We start from the raw sequence: 25,825 nt of genomic DNA, 5'->3' as shown, positions 1-25,825 counted from the left end.
GTTGAAATTCAAAATTCAGAATCACGTTTAGAATTCGATTTCAGAAACGCTGAATTTCGGTTTCAAAACCAAACATCAACGGTTCATAATCAGAGTTCAACGATGTACTGAGAATTTGAACTCGGATTACAACTTTTAAAAACTAAATAAGTTTTTTCTTGGAACTTTACTAATTGGTTTTTATAATTTTGTTAGTTGCTATAACTAGAAACTTACGACTTAAGGTGATTAGTAGATTTGGCAGCTTTACCACAAAAGCTTCATACAAACCCGATAAATTAGACTTTTATCTTTTCATATTGGAAAACTCAATGTCTTACCTGCTGCGAATGAATCACAGATGAGCCGGAGTAATCTCGTTTAATTGCCGATTGAGTATTAACAGTTGCTGTTTGTTTCCGGCTAACAGCAGTAGCTCAGGCACTGGAAAATCTCCGCCGTCCGATTGACCCTCACAGTGGCTTTTCTTCTGGCGGTCCGATAGCCGACTTCCAAAATGCAAATTGGCAGTAATTTCACCCCCTCTGGGCCTCGTTGGATTACCCGGATTGGAAACAACAGAGGAAGAAACGGCACTTGCTTTACCTCCTCTGTAAGGTGATTATTATTATTGCTGCTGCTCTTCTTATGCAGCAGCCGACTAGAGTTGAGTATGTTGCGGGGAACAAAATAAAGCTCAAAAAGAAGTACCACCTATTCCACCTTCTCCTGTTTCCTCCCGGTTTGGCTTTTGCTGCGCCCCCTCAACAGCAGCAGCCCGAGATTTCTGGGTGATGGTTATTCACGAAATGTACAGAAAAACTCGTTTCTTCCCCCACTGACTGTTGTTAATTCCGTTCAGCACAATCAAAGTAGGTGGCAAATGGAATGTTTACACCATCGGGCCCAAGCTACGGCAACGATAGAAGACTCACAGGCCTACTTTTTCTTCCCCGGGTGTGAGGACAAAAACAATAGCGGCCACTTATTTGACAGGTGCAACTTTCCGGAATCGATCGATAACAAACAAGAGAAGGAAAAAAACGCAACTCCACTCGTGTAGGAAACCTTGACCAAATTCACTGCTGAGCTGCTGCTTCGATCTTGCACAGCTCCTTTATTATTTATTGATGGTCACCTTCGAACTTTCAAAATTTTCGAATCACATTCCAATCTGTGGCCCGAAGCTGGCCAATCACAGGTTCCACACCGTTCAAAATTACGCAGATTCCGAAAATCCACTCGGGCTGCCAAGAACGAACCTTCCGCCGCAATCCCTGGCTGCTTCTTTAACCGAATCCGAAGGCCAGATTTTTACCTCTTTCGACCCAGCATAGAATACTCCCGAAATGGCTCTATAGAAGAACAATCTTCGACACACTTCCGGTCCCCCCGCGAGCAAAATTCCGTCCGCGCACTCGGCCGAATCAAAAGAAGAGCCACCACAATTGCTTGATTGCCAATCGATGTAGCAGTACTGCTGCTGCCAAAAACCGACGTCTTGGCTCAGGTTTTTTTCTTCCTCGGCCGTACACTTCACAGATTATCGAATACCGTATAGACGATTCGCACGTACAGAATTGATGCCATTTTTGAACCATTCAAAAATCAGCAGCAGCACCGGAAGTGCTGCCGAAATTCAAATTATTCTCAAAATTGAAAAATAAAATAAAATCAATGCTGAGAACTTCTCCCCCAAAATAGGATTTTTTGGGTTGTTTTTTCAATATTTTTTTATATTTTTATCAATTTTTAAATTTTTAAAAATTCATTTAAACCATTTTTTTTTTGAAAAATCATGAAGGAAATCAAAAAAACAATTCGCTCAAATAGTGATAAATATTAAAAAAAATCCTTGACAGCCTAAAATTCTTAAGGTTCCAACGAAATTCTTAAAATTTGAGAGTAAAACTCTCATTGCAAAAGCATAAATCCGCATGGCACCACTGGGCTGCAGCCCAAAAAAATCTTTCCCAGCAGCAAGATTGCGTGTTTGCGTGGAGATGGGAGTGTGTGCATATTTATTTGAAAGCCTGATTCAAATGTGTGGGAGGGACAGAGAGCGCTCTGATCGTGATAGAGGGAGATGGTATGATACTGCTCGCAATTTTTGACATTTTCTTTTCTTGTTTTCGTGTTTTGCGCTTGAAATGTCAGGGCTGTGTTCGAGGTTGGCAGTGGAATCAACTGGTATAATCGAAAAACACGATTAATTTCAAATCAACGAGTTCATGAAAAAATAAAAATAAAATAAAAAAGGCCACTGAGGTTTGGCCTTTACGTTTTCAAAATTTAAAAGACGAATCAATAAGTTTGTACGGCTAAAACTTACTTTTTAAATCATATATTACACCAATTTGATACAATACACACTTTTTTTATATTGCACTTTACTGCGATGAATATTTCTAGAGTTTGTTTTGATTACGTCGTATAAACCACTTGGCGAGTTCCGAGAAAATAGCAGTGGAAGTTTCGATATACGTTTTCAATTCTAGTTTTAGAACTAACGTTCAGAATTGTCTGAAAACTTGGTATTCATTAAAAGAATAGACAAAGAATATACCTGTGTGTTCGATAAGGACATTAATTTCGTTTTTACTGTCAAAGAGTACTTACAACTTTTCGCATTGATTGTTTGGCGCAAACGTCGTTTTGCAAATTGATGAATTCAATCTTGTTCCTCGATTGCATCTGCACAAAACTTCGCTTTTCCGTTTGAAGTTGAATAAAGTGTAGTTTAAAACAATCGGAAGCACACATATAAAAAGGAATTGTAAGCTCAATGCTTCCTTGAATCGATGCTAAGCGGAACTATGTCAGTCTGTGGAAAGTTTCTATAGGACTGACACTAATATAGCTACCACCATGTGACTCCGTTGATCGCTTAAGTACAGCCTAAACTTGTCCAACGCTGATAAATGTTCGGGATGCATCTGTTGTAGTAAAAAAAACTGAATGTCTCGGCTAGTACAAATAATAAACATAAATAAATTTTATTGTTAACATTTTAAATAAAATGCCTAATTCCATTTTACGTTGACGTTCAATTTTGATATTTTGAATTAAGGAACTAATTGGATGTCAAATTTGAATTCAGAATCAAGAATGTTAGAATTCTCGAAAGAACTTTGAAATTTGAGATGTAAATTTTATTTTTTGTAAATCTAAAATTTCTCATAAAAATCATAATTTTCAAAATTTGAAATCTTATTAAGCCCTGTATTTCATCTTTGTTTTATGTATATTGAAATTTCGAAAGCGTTATACCAAATGCTGACTATAAGTCTGAGTTCTGTTTTTTTTGTTAAAATTGTAATTTTAGATTTTTGAATAAACCATTTTGATTTCCAATCTTCAGGCTTAATTAAATCATTTGTGAAAATAATTACAAAATATAGTCAAAAATTCGAGTTCTGATGATTTCAGAATTCTCAAGCATTAACTGAATACTGTATCAAATTTTCTACTGAAAAATGAAAATAAATTGCAACCACTGTATTTCCAGAAATAATAAAGTTAACGCGAGCTTATAGGAAACAAAAACATAAACAAGTTTTATTCAACCGAAATCGCAGTTCAGATTGCCGAGTGTGGACAAGGCATAATTTCAATTCGATTTTTTCAGTGTATTTTTTATACCAGCTTTGATCGCGAGCTCAGCTTCGTGAACAGCCCTGCCAACATTCACACTGAACCCAAATTCACACTTAAAAAACACTAGAAGAATCACTTAAAAGTGAAAACGCAGTGAATTTCTTCATTTCAAGTGGCTCATGTACATTTCACTTGCCTCTCACTTAAGTTTTAAGTGACCGAATCAATATACACTAGCTCATCACTTGAGTTTTAAGTGACCGGCATTGAATGTCTTCGATGCTCACTTGAAATCCACTTGACCGGTCACTTAAGCCAATATTCACTTGCCCATCACTTAAAATTCAAGTGATTTTTTGCATAGCGAATGTCAACAATGTCAGTATTGATTGTTTCATTGTTGTTTGGAAAAGAAACAACAGAGGTTTGTTTGAGTTGGTAGATGCAGAATTAAAGTAATTTATATGTTATAAAACAATGATATTTTCCATAGGTCGACCGACAGAAACATCGTGTGAACCGGTTAACACGTCGCAGAGACCCTTTTTAAAGCAATCAGGTTTCGGATACGTTTTCCGATGATGATTTATTTTGGAAATATTCAAATGCAATTAAAGTAAGTATCATGCAAAACAAAAAATACTAGTTAAATTTATTTTATTTTTTAATTATTATTTCAGAAAAGATCAACCCGAATGTCTCGTCAAAGTGAGTAAGTCAATGATTTTTCGAAGCCGAAAAATCTTTTTGAAGAAGAAAAAGTGACGTTTTTTACGTTGTATTTTTAATAAATAATTGTTTTGTAGAAACAAAGTTGATTAATGTTTGATATTCCGAAATTTCACCTAAAAACCACTACAATTGAAAGATATTAATGACCTGAGCAAACATTTGAAATTGACTTTGCCATTCACTTGAAATTCACTTGATCGCTCACTTAAGTGATTTCACTTGACCGGTCACTTAAAATTCACATGAATTTACGTATGGCGCAAATTCACTCCAGATGTCACTTACCTTTAAAGTGAAAATTATTTTCGGTGCAACGTCATCGCTTTGTCGCGTATAAGGTCGAATTCACAGTGAGCGCGGTGCGAAGTGCGAAGCGAATTTCCAATTCGCGCGAAAAACCGCTTCTCATTGAAACACGTTGAAAAAAACATCGACCGGCCACAGTGCAAGCGAATTTTCGTGCGAACACCTGGCTGGATCGCGCGAATTCATCCTGTTCATCCGGACATACACTGAAAATATTCTCTCGGATATTTTTTATCGTAAAATGATTTATCAAAAAAAATTTTTTCAAAAGTTTATTTATTTAATTATCATTGCCGTTTCTGTTTTGGTAATGAAAAATGCACGGTTTTTTAGCGCGGATTTTCGAAACAAACGCGGTTTCAGTCTTTTTCTATTGAAACAAATTATAACTAGCAATAAACGACCGGTGGTATGAAAGCCCCACAATATGTGTATAGGGTGAAGGGGCTGAACGGATAGAAGTTGGAATTTGTTATCCGACGCCATCTTGAAATCCAATATGGCCCCTTTCACTCAACTTTAAAATGCTGGAAGTGACTGAAAAGCACATGAAACTCCCACAATATGGGTATTGGATGAAAGTACTCAATTAGTAGAAGTCGAATTTGGCTGTCCGACGCCATTTTGAAATACAAGATGGCGGTTTCCGCTTTATTCAAAATGCAATAAATAACTGAAAATCGTAAGGTCCATCCACAATATAAGAAATCAGTAAAAGGGATAAAAAAGTAGATGAAAAATTACTGACAAAAATTTAACAAAAATTTTGAGAGAACTGCAAAAAAGCACTGAAAAGAATAAACAAAAATATAACAAGTGTTATAAAACTAAAGTAATATTGACAAAAATAATACAAAACTGTGGGAAAATATGAATAACTATTACTAAAATTAAAAAATATGACAAAAAAATAGTGACAAATAACAAAACTTTGGATAAAACACGCCAAATGTGGTTAAATAATTAAGCCAAAAAATATGACAAATATTACAAAATTAGACAAAAATATGAGAAAAAAATCACAGAAATGGCAAAACTATGACAAATGAGAAAAAAAAATTTATGATAAAATTATAATCAAAATTTGATAATGAAATGACCTAGGTCTGTCAGCTGACAGAACTAATATAAGGGCCAATATTTGACAATAAATTTACAAAAAATGACAAAATAATAACAACAAATTTACAATAAAATCACAAAAATCTGACAAAAAATAAGGCAAAATGGCTAGAATATGATAAAGTTTTGAAAAAAATATGACAAAAAATTGTCAAAAATAATGACAGTAATCTAACAAAATTATGAAAAATGAGATAAAAATATAACAAAATACTTTCAAATATATGTAAGAAAAATGACAAAATGATGACAAATACGACATAAAAATCACAAAAAAAAAAGACAAATCCAAACATATAATAAAAATAATAATAATTTATTAATGATGAATATGTAAAAAATATATCGCAAATACGACGAAAAAATGACACAATCTATAAAAATCTATGGGCTTGTGATATGTGTAACTCAGTTGGCATGTTAGTTCCCTCCTAAGCCAATGTCCGTGAGTTCAAATACAAGAGTAATCATCGAATGCATTTGTACTGGAAAAGACTTTCAGTATGAAGAGAAGGTGGTAAAACGAATATAATCGAACGAAAAAAGACAAAACTATAAAAAAAAAACTTACAATCAAATGAACAAAAAATCTGACAGAACTATGACAAAAATATGACAAACGAAAACATGACAAAATTATAACAAAAATTAAAATAAAATGACAAAAATCTTACAGTACTATGACAACCTTTGTCAATTGTCATAGTTTTGTTTTATCATAGTTTTGTAACATTTTTTCATACTTTTGTTGCATATATTTTTATCACATTTGTAAGATTTTGGTCATAGTATTGCCAGATTTATGTTATTTTATTTCAAAATTTTGTCATACAGACCCCGCTTGATTTTGGCAACATCCGAGCAAAAACCGTTCGTTTTTGGCAACATCCAAAAAAGACGTTTTTTTGTCTTTTTTTTATTTTTTATTTTCATTTTAAACAAATAAAAATTAATGTAAAACGTAATATTAGCATGAAATTTTTTCATTCGGCTTAATTATGATAGTTTTAATCAGTAAAAACATGATTTTTTCCATGTTTAATGCTCATAACTAATATAATTGAGTGAAATTGAAAAATTGTATGCTAATATAAGGTTTTACATAAATTTTGACTAATTTGAATTAAAAATCAAAAATGAAAAAGTGACAAAAAAAACCGTTCGATTTTGGCAACATAAAATTTTCGGGCGTGTTGCCAAAAACGAACGGGGTCTGTATTTGTAATTTTTGATTAGTTATTATATTTGTCATATTTTTATTTCATTTTTCATATTTTCCATAATGTTGTCAAATATTTGTCAAAGTTTTTAATTTCGAGTTTTGGCATTATTGCTAATTTGTTGTTATTATTCATTCAACTTTTATTAATTTTTGTCAGTTTTTTTTTTTAAATTTGGTCATGGCTTTGCCATTTCAATGTCAAATTTATCATAGAATTGGTATATTTTTCTAATATTTTTGTAATATTTTTATCACCATTGCCATATTTTTATTAAAGTTTTGTCAGCGTTTCGTAATATTTGTTATTATTATATTGTATTTTTTTTTTTTCAAAATTTTGTTATATTTATGTCATAGTTTTAGAAGATTTTTTTTGCGATTTTCAGTCATTAAAATTATTTTAAAGTTGAACGGAAGCCGCCGTATTGGATTTTAAGATGGTGTTTCATAGCGTCAGAAAAATTCGACTGTTACTAATTGATTGAGTTTTTCGGAATTAACGCGGATTGGTTTTTTTTTTTGCGCGGTGCGTATCCCTCGCTCACAGTTTTGTTAATTTGCAAAGATTTTTTCACATGTGATTAATTTTTGCAACACCGAAGGTTTTTTTCAGTGTTGAACCGCTTCGCAATTCGCGTGCACTGTGGCCGGCCTTCAAAAGCGATCTTGCGAAATTCATCCGGTGAATGAATATTTCGCTTCGCAGTTCGCTTCGCGCTCACTGTGTTCGTACCCTAATTCATCATCGATCGTCATTCGAAAATCACGGGCAAGCCGCAATCGATTCCGTTCCGATTTGCGGATCAAAAAACCATTAGAAAAATGTCTCCACTCTGGACATTAGTAACGGGATTGGTGCTTTTGGTTTGTGCCAGACCCGCTCGAGCCGAACCTGGTGAAACGCTGGTGCTGCTGGACAATCTGGCTATCCGGGAAACGCACTCGATTTTTTTCAAAGGACTGCAAGGTGAGTGAATGATTGATGATAATGGCTTTTACTAGACTGGTTCAAATCGCCGGCAAGGGCGTGACGTGTCCATTAATCTTGTACCAGTTGATTCTGGATTTGAGGGTTTCATTTTTTTCATATCTGATCTCTTACAGAACGCGGCTATAAGCTGACCTACAAACTGGCCGATGACGCCAACCTGGTTTTGTCCAAGTACGGGGAATTCTTGTACAAGCATCTGATCCTGTTTGCTCCCTCGGTGGAAGAGTTTGGAGGATCCCTGAGCGTGGAAACGATTACCGATTTCGTGGACAACGGAGGGAACGTGCTGGTGGCCGGTAGTTCAAGCGCTGGGGATGCCTTGAGGGAGCTGGCCAGCGAATGTGGCTTCGAAGTGGACGAGGAAAACGCAGCCGTTATCGATCATCTGAACTACGATGTTTCGGATGCTGGGGATCACACGTTGATTGTGGCTTCACCGGAAAATCTGATCGATTCGGAGATCATTGTCGGTAAAAAGAATGTTGGCCCGTTGCTATACAAGGGAACCGGACTGTTGGCCGATAAGGAAAATCCATTGGTGCTGCAACTGTTGACGGCCGATAGTACTGCGTATAGCTACATTCCGGATTCTCCGATCAAGGAGTACCCACATGCTGTTGGCAAAGGAACTCTGCTGATTGCAGCCCTTCAAGCCCGAAACAATGCTCGGGTTGTGTTCTCCGGATCGTTGTACTTCTTCTCGGATGAAGCTTTCTTGTCGGCTGTTACTCGAGTTCAGGATGGAAAGTTGCATTCCAAATCCGGTAATCAGGATGTAGCGAATGCTATCAGCGGATGGGTGTTTGGCGAAAATGGCGTTATCCGAGTTAAATCGGTTACCCATCACAAGGAGGGAGAATCGAGCCCGCCAGCTTCGTACACCATCACCGATCCCGTCGTGTACACCATCGAAATCGAGACTCTAGCCGCGGCCAGTGGCAAATGGCAACCCTTCCAGGCCAACGATGTTCAGTTGGAGTTTGTCCGCATCGATCCGTTCGTCCGCACCACGCTGAAATCGATCGGCGGAGGTCGCTACCAGGCCAAGTTCAAAATTCCGGACGTTTACGGGGTGTACCAGTTCAAGGTCAACTACGATCGGATCGGTTACACGCAGCTGTACTCGACGACCCAGGTCAGCGTGAGACCACTTACCCATACCCAGTACGAGCGATTCATTCCGAGCGCCTATCCGTACTACGTGAGCGCCTTCTCGATGATGGTGGGCGTGTTCCTATTTTCGTTCCTGTTCCTGCACTTCAAGGACGAAGGCGTCACCGGAAAGACCGGCTCGGAAAAGAAGTCTCAGTAAATTAGCCAGCAGGCCTCACTCGAAGTAGCGAGAGCCTTTTCGACACGATATTCGTGTGGCGTATCATCAGATAAGTGTTTGCAGCAAAGAAACTCACAAAATGTGCGAAATTGAATAAAATAAATTGATGCAATGTTGATGGAAGCTTTTATGGTGAGAAAACTCCTTAATAGTATTTTTTTTCAGTTGGTTTAATATTCAGAAGACCGATGTCTGACTCCGAGTCACAAATCAGGAAATAAGAAAAACAGCGTGAGAAATTTAGGCCCATTTCAATAATCTGCTGCCTGACGAAGGTTTTCGAATCAATAATGTACCGTAAACGGCCCTAATTTTGCGCAGCTAGGACCATAATTCAGCGCGGTTTGCGCAGAATTGGTCGATTTTTTTCAACTTGAGCTATTCCAATAAAGGACAAACACGAAATTATTGCGACACCGAAAATGTCCTGCCAATTTTTTATAATGTTTCGAATCAAACCAAACCTTTAGGGTAGTTTTATACATATATTTACTTCAAAAATCAAAAGAAAAGTTAATCGATGGAGCCTTGAGTGTAAATTTGAACGCATTTTCACTTGATGCCCTCCATCAAAGTCTTTACGTCATCCGGTACCAGTATCGCAGTTTTTTTCCCATTTTCTTAACATGTCCTTCTCGTCTTTGACTGTCTTCTTGCTCTTCCGAAGTTCCCACTTCATTATTGCCCAGAACTGCTCCACCGGGCGCAGCTCCCGACAGTTTGGCGAGTTCATGTCCTTTGGAACAAAATGGACAGAATTGGCCTCATACCACTCCAGGACACTTTTAGAATAGTGGCATGATGAGAAATCTGGCCAAAATAGCGGAGCTTCGTCGTGCTGCTACAAGAACGGCAAAAGGCGCTTTTCGAGGCGCTCAGATTTGTATAGATCTCGCCATTTACTGTACCCTTTGTCACGAAAGGCTCACTTCTCAGTCCGCAAGACCTGATGGCCCGATAAACGAAATATTTGGAGGCAAACTTCGACATTTTCTTCTTCTTGAATATGACGTCCACATCGAACTTGCTCTTGTCGGAGAAAAACTCCAACCCCGGAATTCGCCTAAAATCGGCTTTTATATACGATTCGTCGTCCATCACACAGCAGCCATATTTTGTTTACATCTTCTCGTAGAGCTTCCGTGTCCGAGTTTTAGCCGTCGATTGTTGCCGCTCATCACGGTTTGGGAAGTTCTGTACCTTATGTATGTAGTCCAGCTCTCTTCTTTGCATTCTGGACGTAGCTCTGCGACATGCCGATCTTTTTAGCCAAATCACGGCTTGTGACGTTGGGATTTGCTTTAATTATCCGCTTCACCCTTCCCTCCGTCTTTTAGTTCTCCGGATTTCTTCCAGTTTCTCTGCCGTTGTCCAATGTAAACCGTTTCAACACTCTGGAAACGGTTGAATGGTGAATGTTCAACATTTTTCCCAACTGCCGATGCGACAGGTCAGGAAATTACAGGTGTTTGGAAAGAATTTGTTCTTTCGATTCGCGTTGGTTCGCCTTCATTTTCGTTAAATCGAATTTAACAGCATGTAAACAATACACATCAATGAGAAAGTGTGCAAAATTTGGTTGGTTTTCACCCAATGGTAAAAAAGTTATGCCCTGTTAAATGTGTCGCAATATAATTTCGAGTTCGCCCTTTAAGCAGAAATCCCAATCGATTTTTGTCATTTTTGAACAGAATAAGTCCTAAAACAAAGTTAAAACAAATCATTCTTTCAATCCACTTTCTTCATTTTCATGCGTCAATCTGCTGTGAAAAACAATCCGATAAGCAGAAGTCTCAGTCCACTGTAATTTATTTTCATCTTGTAGAACATATTGAACAAAGTTTTTCCCATTCCACATTTTAAACGAACAGAAGTCGTTAATCTCTGTCTGTAACATAGTTTTCGGAACAGAAGTCTCAATCAGAGGTTTCGACTGACTGTAACAACTTTTTTCATTACCAAAAGTCTCAATTCGCTTTCATCTTTTTCAACTGGCAGATGTTTCAATCTTTTGCAATATTTGTTTCATAAGCAGAAGTCTCAATATAGTCTTTCGTCATTTTTCACTAACATAGGTCCCAATCCAAAAAACAAACAATTTCCATTAGCGAAAGATTCAATCCACTTTGTTTGTTTTCAACTAGCAAAAATCACAATCTGCTGTAAAAAAAATATTGAGCAGAATTTTCAATCCATTCAACTAATAAAAGGCCCAAACACTTTAATAAATTCTTTTCCAATAGGCAGAAGTCTCAATCCGCAATCATAATTGTAATGGGAACGTTTTCAACTAGCAAATGTTACAATCTTTTGCAACAACTTTTTTTTATAAAGGAAGTCTCAATCGACTATCGCCATTTTTAAACGGCAGAAGTCCCAATCCGAAGTAACAATTTACCATAAGCACTGTCTTTATTTTCAACTGGCAAACGTCTGATGTAGAATACTATTCTATAAGCAGAAGTCTCATTCACTTGAATCTGTTTAAACAAGCTGAAGACCCAACTACTTGAACAATTTTTAATAGGCTGATTGTTTTTTGTTTTGTCTGAGATTTTAATAGGCGGAATTCTCAATTCGCATTCATCAATTTATACCAGTAGAAGTCTTAAGTTCGAAATATACCTTTTGCTAAAAATTATTGATCTTCGTCTATAATTGTTTTTATTTTCATATTTCCCTATCTATCTGTTTTCTTCTTCAAAAAGTGAACTAGATATAAACACACAATTGTAATCAAACAAAATTGGGTTGGCTCCTTAAAGCCTAAAGGTATGAGCCGTTTCAAATAAAGAATTTACAATAAAACGTCTTTATTTTGGTCTGGCTGTAACATATTTTTCATAAACAGAAGTCTCAATCAGAGGTTTCGACCGATTTTGACAAGTTTCTTATTAGCAAACGTTTCAATCCGCCTTCATCATTTCGAACTAGCAGATGTTTCATGGCAATCTTTGGCATTATTTTTTATTTCATAAGCAGAAGTCTCAAGGTGATTTATTTTAAAGGTTGCAGTTTTCAGTGACACGTAATAGTCAAAAAAAATTTCTGTGTATAAGCAGAAGTCTCAATCCACTTAAAACTTTTTCATTTAGCAGAAGACCCAAAAACACTTGAACCATTTTTCAATAGGCAGAAGTCTTAATTCGCATTCATCATTTTATACTTTCTTTCTGCCTGGCTACAACATATTTTTTTACAAACAGAAGTCTCAATCAGGGGTTTCAATCGATATTGACAACTTTTTCATTAGCAAAAGTCTCAACCCGCATTCATCATTTCGAACTAGCAGAAGTTCCAAACTTCTGCATAATTTTTTCTTCCATAAGCCGAAGTCTCAATCGACTTTCGTCTTCTTTAAATGGCAGAAGTTCCAATCCACAGTAACAATTTTTCATTGGCGAGAAATGAGTGGATTGAAATCCACTTCCATAATTTTCTACTTCCAGAAGTCTCATTCTGCTGAGAAAAACTATCGTTAAGCAGGAGTCTCAATCCAACTTTTTTTTCAACTAGCAGAAGACCTATAAATACTTTAACAATATATATTTTTTCCAAAAGTTAGAATCCTTAATTCGCATTCATTATTTTTAACCAGCATTTGTAAGTATTTATTTTCTGTCTGGAACATATTTTCACAAAAAGCAGTCTCAAATCCATATTCATAATTTTAAACCAGTATAAGTATTTATCCTCTGTCTGAAACGTATTTTCAGAAGTCTCAATCAGAAGGTTCGACAGACTGACAAATTTTTCATGTGCAAAATTTTCAAACCGCATTCATTATTTCGAACTAGCAGATGTTTCAATCTTTTGCATTATTTTTTTCTTTCATAAGCAGAAGTCTCAACCGAATTTCGTCTTTTTTAAATAGCAGAAGTTCCGATCCAAAACATCAATTTTTTTAGCGCAAAATGAGTCTTCACTTCAATAATTTTCTACTTTCAGAAGTCTCCAACTGCTATAAAAACTATCCGCAGGAGTCTCAATACATTTTTTTTTCAATTAGCAGAAGACCTAAACACTTTACCAATTTCTTTTTCCAAAAGGTAGAATCCTCAATTCGAATTCATCATTTTTAAGCAGCATATGTAGGTATTTATCCTTTGTTTGGAACATATTTCCACAAAACGAAGCTTCAATTCACATTCATCATTTTAAACCAGCATAAGTATTTATCCTCTATCTGAAACGTATTTTTAGAAGTCTCAATCAAGGGTTTCGACCGAATTAAAAAACTTTTTTTTTCATTTCACTTTCATCATTTTAAACTAGCAGATGTTCTAACATTTTATAAAACAAATTTTTCATAAGCAGCCTGTATTGACTTTCGGCCATTTTAATCAGCAAAAGTCCCAGTCCGTAGCAACAATTTTTCATCAGTTAAAGATTCAAATACATATACTTTCTTTATTTATAACTAGCAGAAGTTATAAAGATGTTACAAAAAAAAAAAAAAACTAGCAGAAGTCTCAAACTACTGGAAAAAATATCCTACAAGCGGAAGTCTCAATCCATTTTTATCTTTTTCAACTAGCAAAAGACCCAAATACTTTAACCAGTATACCGGTAGTACCAGTAAGTCTCAATTCGCATTCATCATTTCAAAACCAGCAGAAGTCTTCATTTACTATCAGCAACATCTTTTTTACAAGTCTCATTCTGACGTTGAAAATTCTTTCATTAGTAAAAGCAGTAAAAGTCTCAATCCGCTTTCATCATTTTAAACTAGCAGATGTTCAAACTTTTTAATACTTTTTTCCATAAGCAGCCTCAATCGACTTTCGTCATTTTTGATTAGCAAAAGTTCCAGTCCGTAGCAACAAGTTTTCATTAGCGAAAGATGAAAATAAACTTTCTTTGTTTATAACTAGCAGAAGTCTTTTTTCCTACATCTATTCTAGTTTTAACAATGAAATGTTAATACAAAAAAAACTGATTTTGGCTCCTTCAAACCTTCGGTATGAGACGTTTCAAATAAATGAAACATATTTAAAAAATATATATAAATAGCAGAAGTCTCAATCAGTTGTTAAAACTATCCTACAAGCGGAAGTCTCAATCCATTTTTATCTTTTTCAACTAGCAAAGACTCAATTCATATTCAACTTTTTAAAAACCAACAGAAGTCTTAGTTTTCTGTCTGCAACATATTTTTCACAAACAGAAGTCTCAATCAGAGGTTTCGACAGACGTTGACAATTCTTTCATTAGTAAAACTGTCAATCCGCTTTCATGTTTTCCAACTGACAGATGTTCCAGTATTGGCAACATATTTTTCATAAGCATTAGTCTAAATCAAAATAAATGACAATGTAAATTTTCTAAATCCCAATCCAAAACAACACTTTTTTTTTAATTTTCTATAAGCAGAAGTATCAATATGCTGTACTTTACTATCTTTTAAGCAGAAGTTTTAATCTTTTTCAACTTGCAGGAGACCCAAACACTAGCAAAAGGCCCAATCACACTTTAACAAGTCCTTTATCCAAAAATAGAATACTCAAAGAAGTCTCAATCAGAGATTTCGGCCGACTTAAACAACTTTTCCATTAGCAGAAGTCTCACTCTCGCTCAACCATTTTCAACAAGTAGAAGTCTCAATTTGCTGTAACAACTTTTTCTTATTGATAGGGGGCTGAAACTTTTTTGAGTCAATGGCAGGCATTCGAAGCTTTCTGAAAAAGGGAACTGAAAACCTTTCACCAAAACCTTTGTTTTGTTTCAATATTTGCATTATTTTATTCTCAACAAATGTTTCGTTCTCATCATTATCCGCGCAATAGCCCAGCTAAGGTTTTTTTTTCCATCTGCTACCATATCTCGCAATCCATTTCTATAGATCATTCTATAGATCCATATTCTGGTCTCGAATGTTTTTGTAGGTTAATTTTTTTTTCTCTAAATTGTTCTGTCCGGCAAAATTGAAAAAAAAGAAGAAAAATGCGGTTCTTGCTCCGACCATCTCAACCGCCTGGGTAAATTTTTGGTGGAACCACACAGTTGTGGGTGTGTGCGAGTTTTTTTTTCTGCTCCCTCGATGATGTTTGGTTGTTTTGTTTTATTTAAAGATTTTTCTTAAGGGATTGCAATGAAATTTCATTAGATTTTTATATTCGATTTTGTTTTTTTCTTTAATTTATTTTTAACTTGTTTGAAGTTTTTTTTTATTCTGACTAAGCTTCCATCCAATTTAAGGTTTTCACTGGCGGGAGCTTTTCAATACCGTGGAGGTATTTCAGTTTTCGTTTTTTTTTCTTCCAACAGTTATGTCACTGTTCAGTTTTTAAAAGCACATCTTGCCTCTTACGCCACTAATAGAAATTGTTAAACCAAAATAACATAGGAGTAAATTTCAATAAAGAATTTGTTTTTGATAACTGATTAGAAAAGCTATTTTTTATTTATATATTCACGTTCCTAAACTATATAAACTACACATATTTAGTTACTTGCTTGCTTTTACTGTTGCGTGTTTTGTTCCATTTTTTTCTTGTTTTGGAAAATAATGAAAAAACTATATAAAAGTAGATAGAGATATAAACGACTAAACAGGTTTCTATAATTTCAATGTTTCTAATCCTCTAAACGCGCTCTCTGTCTCTATTGGTTTGTCCGAATTATACCCGAACAAAACGATTTTTTTCTTTTCCTGTTTGCTTTCTTTCATGCTAATGTCTATTATAGATTTTTATTTCTCAATGAATTTGGTTGTTATGCGTATCCAATTTTAAAATTAGTTAGGTAAGTTTTTTTGCTTCGTTTCTTCAACTGGGTTTCTCGCGCTCTAATTTTTGACTAAAACACATTTCTACTTAAGAAATTTCTCTAAACGACATACTTCTTTCTCACATGCTCAATGATCTGCATGTTTTACTTTTTTGGTTGTTTGATTTGATGAAATTGTTATTTATGTATTGATGATGACAGCGAGTTGCAGCGGGAAGTTCGCGTTTTCGTAATGCAGTTTGGTTTTTTTTTTCTCTTTTTTATTGTTTTACGCCTAGCTTATGCCAAGTGATTGCTCTTGATGGGTTTTGCGCCAGTTTTTGTTTGGCAATTTTGTTCTGGTGCTTGAAATCTGTCTCACATTGTTCATACGTGTTGGCGAAGAGTGATCTCCCCCTTTTTACGGTTTACCATTACTGTTTGAGGTGGATTGGATTTCTATTGTAGTCAGTATACATCTAATCTCTATACGATAGGTGAAGCCTAAATTGAAGATAAAACATGTGCCAAATACCTTCAATACTATTGATAATTTGTTGGAAAAGCACATAAATGTGAGCATCCATCCCTTCATTACGATTTAGTAAAACCCTTCTGGACTTCCGCCACGAGTCTGACTTGTGGTAACGGATTAGTCGTTTCAGCGAAAATCTCACGAGTCTGACCCATGATAAAACTACTGTTTAAAATGAACGAAGACTTCACGAGTCTGACTCATGATAAAAACATGACTCAAAAAGACTCTTAAACCATGAAAAGGTAATGAAGCGAGCCTTAAAAATGATTCCTTGAAATTCTAAGGAAAAAAATTCAAACCAAGGCTTCAAGTTACGCTAGGTAAAATCGAAAGAAATCATTCAAGGATGCTCACGGCGGCAAAAATCTGACATTCTCAAAATTCGATCATCGTATGAGGTATACTGGCTCTTTCAATATATGGTTCTTCTGTGTTTCTCCTGCTTACAACAGCAAGGGATGAAATTTCTTTTGGGGTACAAAAAACCAACCCAATCGAACGCCTTGCATAACTGTGTAGGTATGTGCTTTTATGTTTTTTTTTTCTCTTGGAATTTTGTCCTAGTTAATGTCACATTTCTTATTCGTATCTACACAACAGTATTGAAAGAAAAGTTTGGGGGAGAGTGATTGCGTTATGTTCAGATTTAGTATACAAAAGGTGGAAAGGTAAACTAGGTAGGTACGAAGTTTGACAACGACTACAGCAATCAGAAGCAACACAATGTTTCGCGTTAGTTTTTTTTTTGCTATATTTTTTAATGTAGTTTTTTTAATTCGCCTTTTTTGTAAGATGTGCAGTGATGGAGACGCTTTGCTATAAGTATGACAATGGGAGAAAATATCTGTTTTCCCTCTCTTCTAGTTATATTCTAAAACATGCAGTAACAATATTGTTTTTTTTTTTCCTTTTCCGATAAGTCGTTAAACTTAGCTCAACTGAACATGTTTACTTTCTATTTTTGATTATGGTAAGTAAGTATATCCTTAAAACACAATAAGAAGCATTTTAATATGAAAAATTGAGTAGCTCTACCGAGTGTGTGAATTTATGATATGGTATAAAAATATTTATATTTCACGAAACAGGGTTTGTAAGTTCACATATATAATATGCCTGTTTAACTTCCATATTGTGTTTCTGATATACAGAGTCGAAATGATAGAGACAGTTGCTTGTCTAATTTACACATTAATATAAACCTTTGAATCGACCGTAAACAGTAAAACTGCTCTCAGAACCTTCTCGGGTGGGGACAACATTTCATTTTAGTAATAGAATAGTCGAAAAAAGTACTGTGAACATACATTCTAAACACCTATTGCGAAGCGTGCTTTTGTCGGTTTATTTTGTAAAGTTTTCTCTTCAAATTATTTGTTTTTTTTTATCTTTACAACAAAGAGTAGAAAATGTGATTGTTTGACTTTAACCGATTTTTTCCTCTGACCACAGTTGAATAACTGGCGAGGAACGAAAAAAAAAATCCAGAAAACTTCGTGGTTCTTCGGCAAAAAAAACATGCAACCGAATACCCTCTAATTTCCCTAAACAGCGCATAGAGTTAGCAATCACACTTAGGTACCCTATTATTTATAGTTAATATGTATATATATATATATACGTGAGTTGTACACATACAAACGCAGCACACATACCCTCTTGTTGTAGTTGATGATACTATCTATCTACGGCGCGGTAGACCTACGCACAGCACGCCTTGTACGCCGGCGGTTTGTCGCCGGTGCTGCGATTGACCGTCACCCGGTCCGGATTGTCGGTGGTTTCCTTGCCGGCCGTCTTGTCCAGGATGGCCTCGGCCAGCTCCCGGAAGGCCTTCTCGATATTCACGTTCGCCTTGGCCGATGTTTCCATGAAGCGGATGTCGTGCTCCCGGGCAATCTGCGAATGCGTATTAATGAACCGTTAAAACATTTAACGATAGATTGTAAAAAAGAACAACTTACACTTTCGCCACGCTCTTTACTGACGACGCGTTTGTCGGTCATGTCACACTTGTTGCCCAGGATCATCTTCTCGACGTCTTCGTTGGCGTGCTAAAATTTAAAAAAAAATACAGTTATAAAGAAAATTCCAACAAAAGCGCTGGCCAAACCCACCTCGTCGATGTTCCGCAGCCACTTGACGATATTGTCGAAGCTCTTCTCGTTGGTGATGTCGTACACCAGCATGATGCCCATCGCGCCCCGATAGTAGGAGGTGGTGATGGTGTGGAACCGTTCCTGCCCGGCCGTGTCCCAGATCTGCAGCTTGATCTTCTTGCCGCGCAGCTCGATCGTTTTGATCTTGAAGTCGATGCCTGTTCGGAAAGGGGGAGAAATGTAACCATTGGTCATAAAAAAACTATGAACAGAGAGTAATATTCCGGTGAAAGTAACGAAGACAGGTCGGAGAGCCCACCATAATGGTATTACACTAGAGAGCTATGACGTATCTGAATTATGTACCCATCATAAAGTAAGTTTTTTTTTAACACTGGCGTACCGCGTGAAAAACCATGTTAATTTCCGAAAATCTTGTAAAAAATGAGCTTATTCCGGAAAACCGCATAAGAAAACTTTGGAATTTGGGACCGGAGGGAACTATTCTGAAAGTTGAAATAATAAGACATGAAATCTGCGACAAAGACCTGAGACCTTGAAGCTGGGTCCTAAGACTTGAGACTTGACACATGAGAAATGAGATCTGAGACATCAAACCTGAGACTTGAAATCTGAGACATGACATGAGATGGGATCTGAGACCTAAGACTTGAGACTTGTGGTGATACTTCATGAAGCATCCATGACCAGTCAGGAATTGCGTCATGTAGAAATCCACTTCGCCATGCTTTCTCTCCATCCACTCCTTAATGTTTGGGATCAAACGATGGGTCCACCTTCCTCTTCCTGAGCTGTCCCACAGCTGCTCCCAGTTGGCCATGGAGCTATCTCGCGTTTTGCGTGCCTCTATTTTCGTAGCAATAGGAGTCCTCCACCAACAAAACCGAGATGGGCATGACTCCCGCTACAACGCATGCAGCATCCGACGAAACGGTGCGGTATGCACTGATGACCCGCAAATTCATTCGCCTTTGTACACTGTTCAGCTTCTGCTGGTTACACTTGATGTCAAGGCCAGATTTCCAGACCGCCCCTCCGTACCGAAGAATTGACGAAACTACACTCGAAATTATCCTTCGCTTACTACTTCGGATCCCCGAGTTTTTCGCCATTATCCTCGTGAGTGCGGAATTTAATAGATTCCCTTCGGGCCCGAGGAAAACCACCCAATGTTCCAGTGAGGGATGTGCTAGCTGTGCTAGACTTGGACTACATGTTCGAAATTTATCTTCACGCAGCGAAAAGTAGTACCATTGAGCTAAAAAAATTACATCTTTGATTCAAAAACCTCGTGTACATTGAAACAAAATCCATTTTCCTTGATTCAAGTAAATTTTATATTGAACCGAAATTTTTTTACATTGAACCAATGTTCCAAATTTTTGAATCAAAGTATTTAATTTGAATTCAAAGAATTTTTTTTTTGGACTCAGAATCAATGTGAAAAATTATTGATTAAGATGAATTTTCGTTTGAATCAAAGTGTTTTTTCGTCAAACAGTCGACACATCTTTATTAGCTTCTGTTTGGTGAACGGGACGGCGAGAAGCTTTTCCGCGTAACAGCCAGACAGCACCGGAATCAAAAGATCCGGCGTAGGAAAGTCTTGACAGAGGGCAAACGATAGTGGACTCCTAGGTAGGTCATTCAAAATCAATTTAATTTCAAATAAACCAACCTAACAAACTTTTTCAGGGAAACCATTCATCCAACTAATCCAGGCATGTCAAACTGGGGGTTTGCGGGCCGCATGCGGCCCGCGTTGCCCCGTCTTAAATTATCACAAAATTCCTTACTACACAGAAGTACGCTGGCTTTTCTGCCACAAAATATTAAAAAAAAAATTTTTTTGCTACGAGAGGAAATAATATTATTTTTGGAAATGAAAGATTTTTCATGCGGCCCGCACACTTAAACGAGTTTGACATGCCTGAACTAATCCCTTCCGATCCGGTCCAAGGAGACATCTGGCACCGAAACCCTTCATGAGTTGTTCGGAACGAACTGTCGCCAACAAACATCGTTCAGTAAGTACTTTTCATGCAATTTTAAATTTTCATTGTTAGCATTATTTTGCTTAATATCGTTTTTTGTGAGCTTCATAACAAGAGAAGCATTTTTGTCTAAAATTTGTATTATGTGCGCTATGTAAAAATTTCATGTGTACATTTTGTTCTCCTCTTTATTTACAGATGTACCGGTTCAAAACTCTAATTATAGGGAAAATCGATAATGTAAACATGAATCACAGCATGAACTTTCAAAATAAATAAAATATTTTAAACCATAATTGATTTCTTTTCATTTCCAATAGGACGAAAATTGATATGTAGTACTAGAATTTTTAGAAACAAAAAGAAGAATTGAAGAACAAATGCTTTTAAATTGAAACCCAAATACCGTTGGAGTAAACGAAAAGTTCATAAAATTAAACGAAAAGGCTTTTGAATCAAAAGCATTTTGTTTTTTGAAACAAAGAAAAAGTTTTGATTCAAAGGAAAGCATTTCTTCGAAACAAAAGAAAATGCATTCGAACCAAAGGAATTTTTATTTGTCCCAAAATCAAAGGAAAAAATCCTTTGTTTTTGCGGCACTTTCCTTTGAAACTAATTTCCATTTTTCTGCGTGTTTTTCTAAAAGCTATTGATATTCGTCTATAATCCTTTTTATTTTCATATTTCCCTTTCTATCCTCCTTTTTCTTCTAAACAAGTGTTAAACTAAGCATAAAAATTGTAAAAATACAAAACGAGTTTGGCTCCTTAAAGCCTAAAGGTATGAGCCGTTTCAAATAAAGAAATTAAAAAAAAAACTTTTGGAGTGCATCCAGCTCTCTACCGCTTCTTCAACCTCAGAAGCTCTTAGCTGGACAATTTCTGTTGAGTAACCCGTCACTAGTAGCACGACGTCGTCCGCGAAACCAACCAGCTTTACTCCCTCTGGCAGGCTCAATGACAGCACCTCATCATACGTTATATTCCACAGAACCGGGCCCAGTATCGACCCTTGCGGTACTCCAGCTGTAACATCCATTTCCTAAACTCCTTCGCTCGTCATGTATACTAGCTTGCGGTTCTGAAAATAGCTTTCCACTAATTTGCAGAGATATTTCGGTATCCTCATTTTTATTAGCGAAGAAGCAATCGCTGCCCAGCTGACACTATTGAAGGCGTTGCGCACGTCCAATGTTACTAGCACACCGCACAAAAACGGTCCCTCTTCTCTTCTTGTCTGGCTTTATCAGCCGTTACGATGACAGTTCGAATGGCGTCGACTGTGCATCGCCCTTTTCGAAAGCCGAATTGATTGTTGGACAATCCGCCTTCGGTGTACTGCTGGATACGATTCAAGATCATCTTTTCCAGAACCTTTCCAACCGTATCCAGTAGGCATATTGGCCTGTATGCCGATGGGTTCCCCAATGGCTTTCCTGGTTTGGGCAGCAGAGCCAGCTTCTGCCGTTTCCAAATATCTGGAAACATCCTTTCCTCTAATACAAATTTGCAGTGACGATCGGAACATTTCGGAAAATTCCATAATCGCGGCCTTAATTGCAATGTTCGAGATACCATCTGGATCCGGAGCCTTTTCCAGCTGAAGGGATTTGGCGATGTCCCGCAGTTCTTCCAACGATATTAACTCCTCCTCGCTCGTATCCTATTCGTACGGGACTTGCGGCAAACTAATGATATTATGATGAGGGAACAGCTCTCTCGTTATTTCCCTCAGTTTGTTGGGGCACATTTCAGGTGGTGTGCTACCGCTTTTGTTTTTTGTCATGACTATCTTGTAGGCATCACCCCATGGTCGGTCATTGGCATCAAGACAAAGTTTCCTTAGACATGCCTTTTTACTCTCTTTAATTGCCTTGCAAAGGTTTCTTTTTGCATTTTTGAAAAGCATCCTACGCTCGTCTCTCTTCATTTGAGGAGTTCGTGCTCTCTGCATGTTTCGTCTAGCGCGAAGGCAGCTGGCACGCAAATTCGCGATTTCCTCAGTCCACTAATAAACTGGTGGATGTAGGTTTCTACGATTAGCTCTCCTAGTCACAAGCACGTATGAGTACTTTCGTCAGGTTTTCCGCTGACAAGTTAGACAGGTTTTGCTCCCACTTCAAAACCTCGACAAAGACATTCCGGTCAAATTTTTTTGTTCTCCAGCGTCGTTCACCTGCCATTACCTCTCCTCTGACTGACTGTGCACTTTCACCCACACGATAACGGATCGCAAAGTGGTCGCTATGAGTATAGTTTTCCATCACCCTCCAATTCTAATGGATTCACGTCCCTCTCTATGGTAGGTTCTATTATTACCTACGTTCGCCAGGTCCACATTCAGCCTTGCAAGTGCTTCAAGTAGACTCTGTTCTCTGGCGTTCGTATGGGAACTACCCCATTCCTGGGCCCACGCATTGAAATCCCCCGCGATAATAACGAGGCTTCGGCCTGTGAGCAACTCGACTATCCTATCCATCGTAGCGTTAAACTTCTCCAAGGTCCATCTCGGTGGAGCGTAGCAGCTACAGAAGATGATCCCGTTGACTTTGGCTATCACGAAGCCTTCCTCATTCGATGTGACCACTTCTTGTATGGGAAACTTTCCTATCACCCCTATTGCGGCCAGTTTGGCACTATCGGTCACCCAATTTGTGCCATTCAGGGCTCTATAATAGGGGTAACGCAATGTCTAGCTTCTCTTCCACCGCCATCTGTCGCAGAAGCTGTTGTGCTTCGTAACAGTGGTTGAGGTTGATTTGGATTACTTCCAAGCTCTTGGTATCGCTGCTAGCGCCTTTTGGTAGACAGAGCACCTTGGGTTGTCAGTTACATGGTCACCAGTGCAAATAACACACTTCGCCGGCTTAGTGCAACTAGCCACTATGTGACCGGATTCTCCGCACTCCTTGAAGGATGCACTCTTTGTTGCTGAACTTCGTTTCAATTCGCGGATCATCTCACCGGAACGAATACGACGGATTCTTCTCACGTTTTCACCTAGTCCAGCAAGCTTGTCGTCGGTCCGCATCTGATGAAGCACGTCCGCGTACGTACCCTCTGGCGCCTTAACTACGATAGCTTCACCCTTTCCCCTTACGCGGCTTTGCTGCTTTTTGGGCTTGGGGTTTGTTTTCGTAGCTCTCTCCTTACGGTGCTTACGCGTCAATGTTTGCCATTTGGAAGCCGCTCCCTCGTTGGGTCTGTCGTCCTTGCCTTTCAGTTGACCATGGTCCTGTCGAACCATCGGGTTTCTGGCCCTCTTCTTTAAGGTGCCAAGTCTTGGATCACCTGGCGACCCTCGTTTCCTCTTTACACTCTTAGAGCTTCTCGGAGTACTGAGCTCATTCCTCATCGTTTGAACGAAGGCATCGATCCGTTTCGGGCGATTGAAATTCGCCATAGAGGGTTTCTCCGCCTCTGTTCCTCTGATAGTAGCACTGCCATTTAGCGCTCTTACCATCTCTAGGACTGTTTTGTTTGCTTCTGTAAAATAGCCATAGCCTTTACAAGCTTGTCCTTGACCTCCTTATGAATTATTTGCTTGCTCAAAACCAAACTAGTCAAAGACTTCATTTCTGTCATCGCTTCCTTCATTGCCTTCGGCATAGGAACTTCCTTCTTCTCTGGAGAGCTGACAGGCTCTCCAGGGTTGCTAGCGATTTTTCGTTTTGAAATTCCAAAGTTTTTCCCGGTTTTTCCAGGTTTTTTCCTGGTTATAAATGATGATTTATCCGATATTTTTTATACTCGTTTTTTATTTAAAATCATGGCGAATAGAAAAATGAATATAAAAGCCTTCAAATTACTAATAATTGTATCCCAAAACTTGTTAACCGATAAGAAATCATGGTAAACATTTCGGCGTCTTGTAACAGGTAGTCTTTTCGTTTCAAATTTACAGGTTTTCATGATTTAAAAAAAAAATCTAACGAATTAGGCATCTGCTCGTTGTTTTGCTCCACAATTTCAACAATTTTTCAAAAAAAAGTCCGGTTAAATTGATCTTGAATGTAGTACTTTTCAGCCAATATAAATTTTCTAGAATTTCTATAGAGTTCTAGAAAAAAGTATAATTTGTATAGAAATATGTTAACAATACATCGAAACATACTATAAAATCAACTTGAATGGGGATTTGTCTTAAAAAACTTAAAATCATCAGATTGCAGGAAAATATATAGTTATTTTCTAAATCCAGTTATATTCTTTTGTACAAATCCACAGACATGTTTTTGAAAAAAATGTTTTTTTTTTTTTAACAAAACAATGAATAACTATAGTAATAATCATTTGAACTAAAGATTCGTGAAAATATAGAAACCGTGTATAAAACAGGGCTGAGGTTGAATTGTTTGAGAGTAAGATATTATTTTTTATCAGGGTTAAAACCTTAGATTTCGGAAACTTTAAGCAACAGTTTAACGTAGAATGAATTAAAACCTAACACTTGCGATGTAATGCTTCCTTCCTCAGGCCAATTCAAACGAAATACACAACAACAACACAACAACAACATTGAAAAACCAATATTTTTTTCTGATGAAAAAGAGGTGTAACTCTACTTAAAAACGTTTCACGCTGCCAAATTATTTGCTTTTGGCATAAAATAATTTTATGAAATATGTATATCGAACACTGAATAATTTCACATCGAAACTGAAACTTGTACAGCCGAACCTGGATGTGCGAGAAACCTCTATAGTGAGAGAAAACAACAAGTCTCATGATTTGCAAAACAAAAAAAAACCTCTTCAAGTGAGAGTGTAATACCTCCATAAGCTAGAATCGTTTTCCTGACTACACTAAGGAAATTAGAGAAAATAACACTTCTGTGCCATATTGAAACTTACTCAGAAAAATTCAAACTGATGCATCAACTGGTGTCAGGTGGATTTTTATCAAATACATATTGAATAGTTAAATTTCTAGATCACTTTAATTCATTTGAATGTTGCTGACCCTCTATAAGAGAACCTGGTTAAGTTAGAAACCTCTTTAAAAGAAAAAAAAATTAAGTTTTGTGTTTAATTTTGTCGATAATAGTTTCATTATAGAATTAATATCATTTGAGTTATGCTTGTAAGTGCAGCACACTTGCGGAAAGCGAAAAAATTAGATAACTCATATTTCTACACAATTAGTTAAAAAAGTTATAACATAAACGTTTATTTTACTAATGAA

The 25,825-nt window shown here is 37.0% G+C and overlaps 3 protein-coding genes across 7 annotated transcripts in view; 1 reads left to right on the top strand and 2 right to left on the bottom strand.

Annotated features, from left to right (window-relative positions):
* Nucleotides 1–1,580, bottom strand: part of LOC129743050 (leucine-rich repeat flightless-interacting protein 2) — a 154,541-nt gene extending 152,961 nt beyond the window's left edge. For 4 of the 5 annotated variants that reach the window (XM_055735032.1, XM_055735020.1, XM_055735012.1 and 1 more), the window contains exon 1: nucleotides 321–1,580. The gene's annotated coding sequence lies outside the window, so the exon portion shown is untranslated. The remainder of the gene's footprint in view (nucleotides 1–320) is intronic. The other variant, XM_055735024.1, reaches the window with a different exon arrangement.
* Nucleotides 1,581–7,688: 6,108 nt separating this feature from the next.
* Nucleotides 7,689–9,398, top strand: LOC129755219 (dolichyl-diphosphooligosaccharide--protein glycosyltransferase 48 kDa subunit). Its single transcript, XM_055751608.1, has 2 exons — nucleotides 7,689–7,925; nucleotides 8,063–9,398. Exons 1-2 carry the CDS (start codon nucleotides 7,781–7,783, stop codon nucleotides 9,259–9,261), a joined length of 1,344 nt encoding a protein of 447 aa, XP_055607583.1. The 5' UTR covers nucleotides 7,689–7,780; the 3' UTR covers nucleotides 9,262–9,398.
* Nucleotides 9,399–14,995: 5,597 nt separating this feature from the next.
* Nucleotides 14,996–25,825, bottom strand: part of LOC129749078 (ras-related protein Rab-10) — a 28,310-nt gene continuing 17,480 nt past the window's right edge. The window contains exons 3-5 of the mRNA XM_055743929.1: nucleotides 18,646–18,845; nucleotides 18,493–18,582; nucleotides 14,996–18,427 (exon numbers count right to left, since the gene is read on the bottom strand). Of these exons, the coding sequence (XP_055599904.1) occupies nucleotides 18,230–18,427; nucleotides 18,493–18,582; nucleotides 18,646–18,845 (488 nt within the window). The 3' untranslated portion in view covers nucleotides 14,996–18,229. The remainder of the gene's footprint in view (nucleotides 18,428–18,492; nucleotides 18,583–18,645; nucleotides 18,846–25,825) is intronic.

Source organism: Uranotaenia lowii, chromosome 1 (genome assembly GCF_029784155.1).
Source record: "Uranotaenia lowii strain MFRU-FL chromosome 1, ASM2978415v1, whole genome shotgun sequence".
Taxonomy (NCBI): Eukaryota; Metazoa; Arthropoda; class Insecta; order Diptera; family Culicidae; genus Uranotaenia; species Uranotaenia lowii.
The sequence above is the reverse complement of the archived record's forward strand: the minus strand, read 5'-3'. Positions and strand labels throughout refer to the sequence as shown.